The sequence below is a fragment of the Marasmius oreades genome, chromosome 5 (assembly GCF_018924745.1).
Source record: "Marasmius oreades isolate 03SP1 chromosome 5, whole genome shotgun sequence".
Lineage (NCBI taxonomy): Eukaryota > Fungi > Basidiomycota > Agaricomycetes > Agaricales > Marasmiaceae > Marasmius > Marasmius oreades.
The window spans coordinates 435,075-448,176 of NC_057327.1; the positions used below are offsets into that span (position 1 = coordinate 435,075).

Here is a 13,102-nt window from a genome sequence, read left to right on the forward strand (position 1 = left end):
CATCATGCTTACGAAGCATGCTTGTCATTGTCAGGCTCCCAATCGCCCAGCCTGTTCTATCACCTGTCGTGTATAGGGGAGGCCAAGAAACTGGAACTTCATGGTTGCTAATTACTCATCGACCTGGCAACCACCTAGTCGTGAGTCGATGCTTGACCACGAGTTATCCCCTCAAATTGAGCTTGTGAGAGGACTGGTTTACGAATTGTAGTAAGTTGCGGTTTTTATTACATACAGCAAACATTAACTAAACTACAACAAGTCAAGAAATTACCCTATATCAAGAAAACGAGCGTTTAGGACATTCGCCAGCCTTGGCGGCCATTCTATTGATGATTGGCAAGATCACCGCACTGTAAGAATCGATCCCTTCTATCTGAGCCAGCCGAAAAATTTCGCAATGACGCCTCTTACAATCCAGACATCGCTCTCGCGGACGCTCGACGCAGATCTTGCTAAGCTCAAGGTGAACCAAACGCTCTAGCATATCGGCAGGCTCTTGAGTTTCGAAAACGAGCAATGCAAGGATCTACTCACCTGTTCGATGGCAATGTTCCACCCATACCGGCTCGTACCAGCTATGGGTTTGTGAAGGGCATTGCGCGTTCCATTGAACCATTCGCCGTTTGTAGTCAAGGGTACGGCCGACCTTGTATATTGCGGTGCCTTCTGCGAGAAGTGGCGAATCGCCCTCGATGCGAAATGTATAAATGCTTCCAGGCATTTCGACGGGGGAAAGCGATTTCTCCAACGTTATTCTTAACTTCCATTCGATCCTCTGTCCTGCTGAAGGGTGAGTTAGAGCCAAATGAGAAAGCAAAGAGGCCGATACCTTCATCCGTAAGCTTGACATACTCCGAGATGGCCTCCACAACATATGAATCTGACTCAACGACGGAACGCGGACATCGGTAAGGCGATGCAAGACAGGGATGTAGTGGTTCGGACTTGTCCTCCTCAGTGTCTAAAGGGGTAGACATGGTCGCAGGCATGGGGAGAGTTGTTGTGGCCGTTTTTCGTTCGATTACCCAGGAGTATGTGCCAGACGTCGAAGGCCGAGCTTCAACCTCTACAGCACGTTCAGCAGGCTTCAATAGGGACGAGGTGAGTTGGCCGATACGGTTGGTTCGCTGAAGCCTGTGGGTCGCCTGAACACAGAAGAGCTGGAGGGTCGAAGGACAATCGCCAGGAAGGTGATTTTGGGTCTGGAGGGCATTCAGTAAGGTGTCGAATGCGAGTCGGAGTTGTTGCAAGTCTTGGGTCGACTGGGGAGCTACTATTTGCGTAAAAGCCGGCGGGGTGAGTATGCGGAAGCAGTTTGAAACAGTAGTCAAACGCACCTTGGACGCTCAAAACCGTTGCTTACGCTTTCTATCTTCTTTTCTCAACAGTCTGGGTCCTACGGTCGCGGTTGGACGATATTATGCTGAAATTTCAGGTAAATCTGATATTCAAATGGCTGGAGTGTTACTAATGCTCACCAATAGCCTCAGCACCAGTAACAGGGATGGAGGTAGCTTAGGAAGTGAAGAAGGAGTGGGGAAGAGCAGGGAAAGGGGGTAGGTACCAGGAAGGGAGGTAAGATGACCCAATTTGATTATGTCGTTAGTTCTCGCGCGACGATGATGTCGCTGCTGCTTACATTCAGTGATTTTATCGCTCTATCTATCCACCACTGACGCTGCCATCCTGCTTACTTTCATTGCATCGTCGTTCAGACTACCAGCCTGTAGTCCGCCGTTTGTCCGATATTGTGTCACAGTCGTAACCACGTGCGAACGGTCACGCTATTGTGACGCTGTTGCGTCAGGGCGCAAACGCCGGAGCAGCCAATCAACTGAGCCGAAAGGGAGAAAATCAGTTACACTTTCAGCTTGAGGGAAAGCCCGGCTGATTTTCTCCCTTTCAGAGCGGTTATCAGCCGAGCCGATGTTCCCGCAATCAGTATAGCTTTCGGGATGACCGATATCAGTATATTCAGTCTACCTGAAATGGGCACTGATTTCCACATAATCAGATCATTTTTCCGCAAAATCGATATTTCATCAATCATTTTTCCTTTCGGGCGACCTGAAACTAGTCCTGATTTGGTAGATATTAATTAACAATTCGAGCGAACTTATTCGGCATGTATTAAATAACCTTTCAATTATATGTATTTATTACCTGATTTAGCTACAATCAATTGACAAATAAGTCGAGGTTATTTTTTGGTAATTCCGGTGTGACTGCTGGCGATACATCATGTCGATGCGAAGATCTGACTGGAAATAGTCTGGCAACGTGCCTTGAATGTGCTCAAGCTCACAACCCAGATACTACAGTTAACAACCCTGGATCGGATAGTAAGACTCCTCAGACTTTCTCAAGTTGTAAGGCTGAAACTTTCCTGTAAAGCTTTTACTGACTGCCAGACACGGAGGGGACTCGATTTGACGATAGAGTTCGATATTGGTGGTGCATTGTCCATTCGCCCTAACGTACTGGGTGCGGTCGGAATCGCTGTTGCAGGGACCTTATTCCTGTAGTCGGAGCCTACTAGTAATCTCTTACCTATATTTTGTACCCATATCTCTTGAGTCTCCCGTCGTTTCGATGATCAACTTGTCAATGTCTTATATCCGCAATCACAAAATCGCCTGGAATTGTAAAAAGCATCCGATGTCGATTTCAAGGGCGTATGGAGGTGGACTGGTGGAGGGCCTGTAAGTGCCATTCTCGTAACTGATAGATCGAGCCACAGAGCCCGGGATTCGGTGATATCCGCAAAGTGCGTGCACGTTATGTAAATTAAACGTGAATTGACGTAACTTATCCACGATGTCGCAAGCCACTCCTGCATAAGTCGACCCTCAACAGGAATGTGTCGTGTATCTTTCGGTATCACTGTGTCTTTGCAACTGCTGTCTTGCTGCTGTCCGACTTGAACAATTTCCCCAAAAGAAAAGCACCGTATCGAACTGAGATGCTGTGGGATTGACTGTATCGGCGCCAGGTCTGAACAAGTGTTTGCCTTGACTCAGAACTATGCTTTATTGACTTTCTGAGAGTGGTACATGGCAAGGTTGCTTGGCAGACAGCACTGGTCACTGTATTCGTACGTTCCGCTGAGGTTTCTTATATGCATCCGCCATTCCCGACGAACGTTTTGTAGCATGATCACCCACCGAGTACCCTTTGAAGACATGGCTGATCTATACTCTGCTTTCGATAAGAGGTTGGATGGCGTTGAGAAAGTGTTTTTACAGACGAGGTTTTCGTGTCCTGCAGATATGTCGGACAGGATTGGGCTGCCTGCGTTGAGGAGTTTTGATGAGCGGACGGTCTGAGCGTGGACTGGTAAAGAATGTATACGCTGTAATATATCATGGCCATTTTTTTTAACGGCCGGATGGTCTAGTTCCCGCGTATAAGTATAATGAACATCGTGGCGAAAGTCGCATGCCTCGAGGAAGTATTTCCGATTGGCAGTGGATCTAGGCCGATTGATCGACAAGAGGTTCACCACTTTGATACTGACACTCTTCAACGTCGAATGGGTACCAGGCGCCTGACAGTACAGGCTGGCCACGTCTAGTATCCTTCCGTGATCCCAGGCCTCCACCTCTGTACTACGCCTTTCAAGATTACTATCGGGGTTATCGATTGCTTTCATGAATTCTGTTTGTCGTCTTCTGTCAACCTTTCCCAGATGTATTCATATTCCACATTGTCTTCGGACGGTGTATCAGAATCGGATTCCAAACAACAGGCAAAGCGACGCACCTATCGATCCCTTGGAAACGGTCCTCAGAGTCGTCGTCATCATTGTCACCTCTTCATCTGACATCCCCATCCTCATATCCCTTCGCCTTCGAGATTACTCCTCTCAAATCTCTTGAGAACATGAAGAAGACAATAGGGCTTTTCAAGGTAAATTTGAAATACGCAATTTGACACGTTGGGTGCGATTGTCCGACTTGGCGGAGTTTGAATTGTACCACACCCGACGAGAGCCAAGTCGCTGCTTCACCTCTGATATTGATGCGAAATCTCGATATCATTCCGATCATTAAGCATTAATCTTGCTGGAAGGATACAAGGTATTTGGACCTAGTTACAAGCTTTGAATTCACCGTAGGAACTTAACACCTCTCCAGTATGTTACCCAAGACTGAACTGTTCTCTCTGTTAGTGGCGACGCATTTGCCAGCGTGGACCCCGTCGGAGGCGAGACCAGCATCTGGGCTAACCCAAACGCATCCCTATTGCCATGTTCACGGTCTCCAAAGGAATCAACACCACGGAAGTAGGGAAGCAGACGCTTGGCATTGAGGTCCTCAAAGTCCAGGGTACCTAACAACTCTTCGACACGCTTGAACCATTCTGGATATGGGATTATCGTGGCGCCCAACTCATCGGCAAGCACCGTGGCTATCGCTTGCCATGGAATCAGACAAGGATGTGCAAGGGCTTCAATCGATGTAGACGAGGTCGGGGACGAATCCGCTCGCTGGCGTAGTATATCAACCATGGCCTGCGCCGCTACGTCGATTGGTAACCACGAAACTTGCTATGGAAAGGGTAGAGATGTAAGCACCCCTATATGTTGCTACCGTAATGTTGAACTTACTCTCGCGTCGTCAGGGAGAACCTTCGTCACCGAAGATACCTGCACCATTGTTGGGAACCACTCTTTAACATTCCAAGTTCCGGAAGAACTTGCGCCACATAATTGTCCAACACGGACAACCGTGGATTGGAGTCCTGTTGCTTCGGACGCAGCAAATATAATCTCTTCGCCAACCCATTTTGATTCGCTATAACCTATCCGTACGGCCATTTCCGCGGCAACGCGCTCCGCTCCTGTTATGACTCCTTTGGGACCATCTGGCAACGAGAGTGTCAAGTTTATCACAAAGGTCGCCACAGAGAGAGCACGTACTGGCAAAAACGGCAAGGCTGCTAGCAAACATGAAGCGAGCGCTATTGTCAATAGCCAAATCAAGCAAATTTCGGAGTCCGCGAAGACTCGATGTGAATAGAGAAAGCTCCAGGTTGAAATTAACCCGCCAGGCTAAGATTTTCGAGTGTTATGTTCAGATCGGCGGCGGCGGTTACACAGAGGGAGAAACGCACCAAGATGGACCACATCGGTCACCCGAGTTTTCATCTAACGAAGGTCCACATCAGAAAAACCATGGTTTTTATAGTAGATTCGAGATTGTCACCTCTGCAAAAGTATCCTTCTCGAGACCAAGATGGGGCTGTGTAAGGTCGCCTTTGAGCCAGGTAACTTTCTGAGAGTCGAACACTTCTGACGGGTTCAGGCCACAATCAGAAAGGACGCGTCTCTGTCGAGACTCAGGGCTGGTGTTCCCTAGACGGTTCAGTGTATAGATGTGCGTGACCGTAGGATCGCGGACCAAGTTCATCAACATACAGGACCCCAGGTATCCGGTGCTTGCAGTCAGTAATACGACTCGTTGGCGTTGGCCCTCTCGTTTAGAGACTGGTTTGGGGAAGTCGGAGGAGTATTCAGTCGCAAGGTCATGCATAAGCTTAATCTTGTCCTTGACATTGGCATCGGCCGTGCCATTGGGCATTTTCGTAGATTTCATACCAACGGGACTTTCCTTCAATCGCTTGATGATACCGGTGGTGCTGAGGTCGGCGAGCAATTGGACTTGAGTGAGCGTACCGTAAGGCTTCAATGTGATTGACAGCCTGCCAGCAGACAGAGAATCCAAACCGTATGAAGTCAGCGGAACTTCAAGATCCAAATCCTTGCGGGGTAACTCCAAATGCTCGCAAATAAGACTGGCGAGTCCTTCTTCGGTCAAGTTCTGGGTAGAGGAAGTGTTATCTTCCGATGGCTCGGGCGGAGTCATATGTGCGTAGAGCGACGATGGGCCAAGTGATGCAGTCACTGCTCCCCAATCCAGTTCGGGAATCATCTGCCAAACCGGTGTGCCGTGCTTGAGTTGATTTATACCATCTCCAAGGGCCGCACAGATCTCTAAAGGTGCTTGGGTAAATAATCAAATGTCTTTGCATACAGCGGGGCACGTACGTCTCGCACTCAAAATCCAGGGCATTATATATGACAATCGAGCTTCTGACTCTAGTTGTTCGGAGTTGGTGATAGTGATAGTATCGACCACCGGGGGTGCGATGAGTGTTAAGGCATTGCAAAGTGGTCGGATTTGCGAGTCCACCGCGGTATTGCCACTGGGAGGACAGATAGCATCAATTTTGGTTTCATCCAGAGAGTCCGAGAGATATGTACCTAGAGTAATTCGTCTGGCCAGCGATACCAAAGGTGGCGCTCGAAGAAAAAGACACCAGGAAATCTAACTTGTCCACATCCGTGCACTTCCGCAGAACCTCAAAAGCGCCAACCTTGGGATCAACGGCCTGTTGATAGCTCTCCTTGTCGTGTAAGCGATACAACCTATCGCAGAGTGCAGCTGTAAGTATGATACATCCGCCAATAGAACTTTCCGGCCCGGCGGAGTTGATCAGGTTTCGCATGTCATCCTGTGAGGTAGCATCGTAAGCTCCCAGGCGCATTGAAAGGCCGTCCAGTGTTTTGAGATAAGACAGTATCCGAATCGCCAGATTGTCCTTTTTCTGCGTCAAAGTGCTCCCTCCAGAACGACTGGTTAAAATAATATTCCTCGCGCCGTTCTATGATGAAACGTCAGTTGTCGGAGTACGAGATTGAGCACTCGGAGGTGTGATGCTTACCTCGTACATCCACAGGGTGATGTGAAGTCCCAAAGATCCGATTCCTCCGATAAGCAGATACTTTTTGTGCGGATCGAACAGGAGCTTCCTCGTACTACGGGAAGCAGCTAGCACATCTTGCACACGAAGAGCCGGCTCGAGCGGTGGAAAGGGTGGCGTTAATAGAGGTAGGACTTGTGAAAGTGTATCGCGAACTAACCACGGATCCCTCATCATGCTTTGATTGAGATCCTTGCCCCACTGATATATGGACGCACAGGTACTAAGGCCATCCAATGTCCGTGCCCATACAGCCGGAGTTGACTCGCAAAACACGTAACGCGAAGATTCCAAGAACTGAAGTTCCTCGAATAGGATCTCGTGGGTCGAAAGTAAAGATACGGAATATCCGTGACCTTGTAAGACGGACAACAATGACCGAGCAAAGGAGTCACTGCGGGGGGCTATCACCGATATTCGAACTGTTGGCTCGCGCCCATTCCGGTTTGTGAAGGTCCACATCCCAATCCCGAGCCCGGCGACAAGAAGGGGAAGTAGGCCATTGACACTGTCGTTGGCATCCACGAAAGGTTTAGGGAACACCTGTCCTGCATGGATAACAGCAAAGTTCGATATTGGTGATGAACAAACGGCGACGACAGGTGTTCCTTGAGGGAGACCCAAAGTACCAAGACTTGCCACCTCTCCGAGTACAGAGACCATACCTCCCGCAGAGTGCGTCGAGATTGTCGAGATATGGAGTAGAACCAAGTCTTCCGATTCCAAGGGAGGCGGCAACTGTTCAATTATCTCCTCGTTCAATCCCTTCACCCATTATTTGGGTTTTTCCCTCTGATCAAGCGGAGTCGCTAGGCTTGCCGGAACAAATCGAGGGACATAGAGGCTCCCGTTGGGATTGACTAGGACTTCCACCTCGTCGTCCAGTCCAGGTAGCGAGGAGAGAGCTTTTATGAACTGCAATCGTCGATCCACAGACCATTCACCTTGAAAGATGACAAGGCGAACATTGACAGACAATTCTCGGGAAAGTGAACGGCAGAAACCGCGTGCAGCGCCTCCGTGGATATCATCTTGTGCTTGGATCCAAATGGGAACAGCAGATGCCTCCTGAAGAAGGATCTGATCCCTGATGTCCAACTCCCGTCCCAACTCAAAGGTAATTACTGGCATATCAAAAGTTGTGGAGGGCTCGTTAAGCATGGAGAGTGTGGACTTCTGCGCCTCGATCAAAACGGTGTCTGTGGCTGATTGAATGGCTTGTAGGCGAAGGGAATTTTGTTCTTTTATCTGGAGGTCATCCTCGGCATGCGCGTTAGTTCTCTGTATGAGTGCCTTTCCCCCTGGGATTAACATAGCTGAGATGACCGAAAGGGTGTAACTGGTATCCTCCACAACAATGAGATCGAAGAGAAGCGGTAGTGTTTCTGGTGAAGCCACGACTCGAACCATGAGGTTACCTTTGGCCGATAAACTGTAACTGTGTGCTCTGTCGAAATAACATTCTAGAAATCCGTCGGGGTTGGAGCTCATGATGGATTCCGCATCATCAAGAATTGCTAACGAGCTCTCAAAATGAGAACAAGGCAGAGACAAGGCAAGGAAAACTCACCACTAGAACCGAGTGAAAGGACGCGGACAACCCGTTTTTGTCCCAATCGCGAGATACTGTCCAAGACACGGCCTATCGCGGTTCCCAGTGGCAGTTGAGTGTGAGACTGTGCTCGGATATCAGCATATTGCGCTCGTACAAACCGATACGCGGAACTTACAAAGTCTACTGCCACGTCAGAGCTTGGGAGGGTGGGAAGGTCAAATCGTTGGTAAGCGAGGTCGAGATGTGGTCTCCCAGACAGGGCTGGAGTGATTTCATGCCGGCTGACCACCAAGCCCTGTAATTCTACCAGTCGCTGTCCTGCTCCGTCCACAATATCAATGTCGTACACGAGCTCGTCTGAAATATGACTATCATCTGACATCAACTCGGCGAGACCGCGATAAATGGAACTTACTGTACTTCCATTCTTTGAGTTTGATGTGCGACCACAGATGCCCTTGTTGATGAAGAGAGGAGCGATGTACACGGACCGTCTTCAAACTCGATGGTAGATAATAGGAATTGGTGTCGGTGTTTTGAGTGAAAATCGGGTTTACTGCTCCGTGAAGGCATGCATCCAGTAGGATCGGGTGCACAATATACCCCGCCGAACTGTTCATTCAGAACCGGACGTGTCAGTATTTTTCTGTGCGGAATGTACAGTGTAACGCACCCCAAGGAGCTATCACCACCCCGAACGAGAATCAATCCCTCATCTTTACCCATGTAGAGCTTTTCTATGCGCCGGTATGAGGGACCGAACGTGGCGAAGTACTTCATTGTATGATAGATATCTACGTGAAGCTGGTGAGTGAAGTACCGAAGATCAATAGATCAACATGCCAACCGATGTTTGATGACTTGCATCTATCCCTTATGGTTGGGATATCCAGCGGGGGGCCGCACTGTTGTTGACTGGAGCAAGAGAGGTGGCCGTTCGCGTGCTTCCGAATGTTGGCCGTCTGTTAGCGGAACCGTTAGCCAACATCCGAGAGGCTTTGTTCCTGAGTCACTTACCTTTCCGTCACTTGAAGTCACTGGCGAGGAACGATCCTGCGACCGGATGCTCTCTACTGTCCAATGTGTTCCTTCGAGCTGGAAATGGACGGATGACGTGGGTTGTTGCAGAATGGGTAGAGCAGCGTCAAATCGAACGTCCCAGAGAAGTCGAGCACCCCGTTCAAATGCCTATCTAGACGTCAGAGCATAGTCAACTAAAAATGTAAGGTCAAAGTCCTCACCATTTCTAGATAGCCAGTGGCAGGTAGAATAGCCTCTTCACGGATGACATGCTCTGCCAATTGTGCGTGATCCGTAATGCTCAACTTCATGTTGCTGTAGTTGAGTGGACCATAACGTGCTTTGACAAGATCTTCCGAGTTTCCTTTTAGGAGAGGGATAGGTTTACGAGAGAAAGGATAGGTCAGAATAGATGAATCGCCTTGAATGTTCGCAGGACTCAGGCGGGTAAAGTCGATCGTGGCTACTCCTTGGACGGCGAGCCTGCCAAGGCAATCGAGCAGAACATACGACTCGTCATCACGGTATGTTTCATTCTTCCCTGATCTGCGCAAGGGACAAACAACGGGCCGTCCTGTCATTGATTCGACGTATGAAGTGAGCGCCAGATGGGGTGAGATCTCAACGTAAACAGCATTTGGGTGTTTTTCATGTATGAGTCCAATGGCGGAAGAAAATTGTACAGGTAGACGAGTGTTGTCCCACATGTACTGATCTGTGGGTCCATCTGTTTGTATTTTCCCGGTCACAGTCGAATAAGTCTCGACACGGGGCTTTGAGATGACTGAGGCTGAGATCACATCTGAAACTCGTTCATTGTACTGTTCTCGACAAAGCTCCATGATAGCCGAATGCACTGCAACGCGCGTATGGAGCTTCCTGGCAAACAGCTGGCGAATAGAAGCGACTTCAAGGACCCGATCCAGGAGCGCTGAATGTCCGGAAAGGGTTACCGCGCTTGGGGAGTTCTCGCATGCAAGATCCAAAACCTGTTGGGAGTCGTTGTGCAAAGCATCGATGATTTCTTTGATGATCTCCAACGCAAGTGGTGCACCGCAACCAAGCGCCACCATTCCAGCATCTTCACTCGAGTCCTCAGTATATGACAGAGCGACAGCTCTCGCTATCGCAAGCTTAAGGGCAGTTTCCTGAGTCATTGATCCACTGGCGTAAAAGGTCACAACTTCGCCAGCAGAGTGACCCACTACAACATCCGGCGAAACACCGAGATGACGAAGGAGGTTGAGAACCGCGATTTGAATCATCGCGAGCGAGGGGAGAATAGCGATAATGGGCCACATCTCGGGTAGTGTCAACTCAGGTTGGGCATCCGCAAATAGTCCGTAACGCTGGACCAACGAATGTCCCATCACGGAACGATACACATCATCGAGTTCAAGGATGTTCTGCTGAAAGAAAGGGAAATCCTTGAACAGTTGTTTTCCCACTGTGAGATGGAAAAAAGGAGGTCAGGCAATGTCTATATCGTCGAGAGAGTATCCGAACGTACTTAGGAGATGTTGAGCGCCTTGACCAGAGAAAACTGACGAGGGGGGGAGGCGACCGAGGCGCTAGCGTGGGAGATGCAAAGCGAGAAAGACCCCCTTTAGGGTGGTGTATCGCGTAGCTTTTCCAAGTCATAGATCGTGAGCGCCTCCCGTACGTCCGAGCAAGTGCTGCCACCGAGCCCGACGACTCCTGCAGGGACTCGCATACAGCCGTTGCCGAGCGAAGCGAAAGTCCTCCTCCCACCAACAGGCAGAGGCTTCCATTATAATATCCTCGGGGAGTCGAGGTGGCCTTGGGTGGTTCCTCCAACAGGCAATGGCCGTTTACACCTCCAATGCCAGACCCTGCTATCGCAATCAAAGCACGTTTTGGATCTTCCAGTTCCCTGAGATGCGTAGTCTCTGTCACTACATGTAATTGATGTTCATCCCAACGAATCTTCGGGTTTCTCGTGGATTGGGTGACATTGACGGTCGGAGGGATAAGTCCAGTGCTGAATATCGAACAAGCCTTGGAGATCGAGGCAAAGAAAGAAACAGCCTCAAGGTGTCTAAACGTAGGAGGGAGCGCACTATGAGCAACCAATCGTCTGTAAAAATTTCGACGAGAACCCTTACCCGACATTTCCCTTGACACTACCAACTCGGATAAGAGAATTGGGACGCTTGAAATTTTCACCAATCCAGTTGGCCTCTGTTGGATCTCCGGCGGATGTCCCTATTTTGGGTATCAATAATCAAACAAGGGAACAAGACACACTGCGGACGGACCTGTTGCGTGGGCTTCAATGTAGTCAACTTCCATAGGTACGTACCCAGTACCTTGGAACGCGCGTTTCATCGCGTCCGCTTGCACCTCGGCGACTGGTGCGCTTACCGGTGCAAGAAATCCGGCTGAGTTGAGACCAGTACCGATTATCTTTGCGATGTCAGTTTTTTGAGCCAGAGGAGAGGATCATGACAGGAACGTACCACGCCATAAATCTTGTCCCCGTCTGTCTGTGCACGCTCTAGTGACTTCAAGACAACTGATGCGACCCCTTCTCCTCTTCCGAATCTACGGGCCCTCGCTATCAGTATTGATAAAAAAATGTTCGTACTACAAGAATAGCTCACCCGTCCGCAAATTGACTGAAGGGCTTGCATTTCCCATCAGGTGACAAAACTTTAGCGCCACTATATTGGAGCCAATCTTCGAGGCTTATTCGACGCTGGGTCAGTACTTGTGCATCGCCATCAAGATGGAGCTTGCTTACCCAAAGTTGAGCTGGCATGCTGCCACAACTGCGGCGTCGCAGTCGCCTGCCCTTATGGCTTGGACAGCGAGATGTAGAGCCGTAGCTGACGCGCTGCATGCTGTGGTGGAAGGGATTGAGGGCCCACGGAGGTCGAGGTGATAAGAGACTCTGTTTGCCGTCATGTAAGGATAGCCTGCCAGCGACCCGCGTGTCGTCACATTGGTCGATGTAGAGGTGAGCACTGACCGAAACTCAGCGCTGACCATGCAAAACTTACCGGATCGATTACAGTGTCCATAATTGAAGCTGTATAACACGCCACGTTCTGACCTCGGTAATGGATTCCGGAGTCCAGTAAGGCGAGGAAACTCGACTCAAGAAGTTTCCGGGTGCTGAGAGACATTCCGTGAGCATCCCGATTGCTGATGCCGAACTCGAGATGGTCGAATGCAAGGACATCTTTCAAGAACGCGCCGGTGGTGGTCGTCAGTTGTCCTGGATGACGAGAGCTGTCAAAATGAGAGGGAGGGATGGGCTCGTACGCTTCCATCCCTCCGAGAAGAAAGTCGAAAAATGTCTTGTGAGACAAATTCTCCTGGGAGTGAGTACCACTAGGAAATTCCGCCGATATTCCAACCTACAAAGGCTAGAGTGAGCAGAGAAAACGTGGTAGACGAAGGGGATCGCAACATACGATAGCAATCGAGGTGTTTGAATTGCACTGAGATGAAGCTGTGAAGGACATGATGATTACGCTGGGAAAAGTTGAAGACACAGATCCTTAAATTCAAGTCTTGCGTTCCTCTCCTTAGGATTAAGCAGTTGTTACGTGTTGAAAAAGCTGGACAGACATGTATAAGTTGGATTGATATCCAAATATAACGATCTTGAATGGTTTGTGCACCTAGAACTCTTGCGATAGTCGATGCAATTTTTGGTGGTGATCGGTACCCCCGATCCCGTCCATGAGTAAGTAAATCAAAACCATGACTTGGAACGTGCTGGCACGTCAT

At 49.4% G+C, this 13,102-nt stretch overlaps 5 protein-coding genes across 5 annotated transcripts; all 5 read right to left on the reverse strand.

Annotated features, from left to right (window-relative positions):
- Nucleotides 1-529: 529 nt before the first annotated feature.
- E1B28_008213 (uncharacterized protein) lies at nucleotides 530-992 on the reverse strand (the record flags this gene model as incomplete). Its single annotated transcript, XM_043152997.1, has 2 exons — nucleotides 530-783; nucleotides 833-992. The coding sequence occupies 2 exons, from the start codon at nucleotides 990-992 to the stop codon at nucleotides 530-532; spliced, it is 414 nt and encodes a 137-aa protein (XP_043008280.1).
- A 3,119-nt stretch (nucleotides 993-4,111) lies between these two features.
- E1B28_008214 (uncharacterized protein) lies at nucleotides 4,112-7,431 on the reverse strand (the record flags this gene model as incomplete). Its single annotated transcript, XM_043152998.1, has 8 exons — nucleotides 4,112-4,552; nucleotides 4,613-4,869; nucleotides 4,925-5,056; nucleotides 5,119-5,152; nucleotides 5,211-5,998; nucleotides 6,053-6,210; nucleotides 6,269-6,669; nucleotides 6,730-7,431. The coding sequence occupies 8 exons, from the start codon at nucleotides 7,429-7,431 to the stop codon at nucleotides 4,112-4,114; spliced, it is 2,913 nt and encodes a 970-aa protein (XP_043008281.1).
- A 111-nt stretch (nucleotides 7,432-7,542) lies between these two features.
- On the reverse strand, nucleotides 7,543-10,713 carry E1B28_008215 (uncharacterized protein; the record flags this gene model as incomplete). Its single annotated transcript, XM_043152999.1, has 8 exons — nucleotides 7,543-8,285; nucleotides 8,339-8,444; nucleotides 8,499-8,680; nucleotides 8,739-8,935; nucleotides 8,997-9,117; nucleotides 9,171-9,285; nucleotides 9,341-9,511; nucleotides 9,565-10,713. The coding sequence occupies 8 exons, from the start codon at nucleotides 10,711-10,713 to the stop codon at nucleotides 7,543-7,545; spliced, it is 2,784 nt and encodes a 927-aa protein (XP_043008282.1).
- A 25-nt stretch (nucleotides 10,714-10,738) lies between these two features.
- E1B28_008216 (uncharacterized protein) lies at nucleotides 10,739-12,271 on the reverse strand (the record flags this gene model as incomplete). The annotated part of the gene is made up of 7 exons (XM_043153000.1): nucleotides 10,739-10,790; nucleotides 10,854-11,402; nucleotides 11,470-11,569; nucleotides 11,623-11,770; nucleotides 11,824-11,908; nucleotides 11,968-12,051; nucleotides 12,108-12,271. The coding sequence occupies 7 exons, from the start codon at nucleotides 12,269-12,271 to the stop codon at nucleotides 10,739-10,741; spliced, it is 1,182 nt and encodes a 393-aa protein (XP_043008283.1).
- A 32-nt stretch (nucleotides 12,272-12,303) lies between these two features.
- Nucleotides 12,304-12,834, reverse strand: E1B28_008217 (uncharacterized protein; the record flags this gene model as incomplete). Its single annotated transcript, XM_043153001.1, has 2 exons — nucleotides 12,304-12,726; nucleotides 12,784-12,834. The coding sequence occupies 2 exons, from the start codon at nucleotides 12,832-12,834 to the stop codon at nucleotides 12,304-12,306; spliced, it is 474 nt and encodes a 157-aa protein (XP_043008284.1).
- Nucleotides 12,835-13,102: the final 268 nt, after the last annotated feature.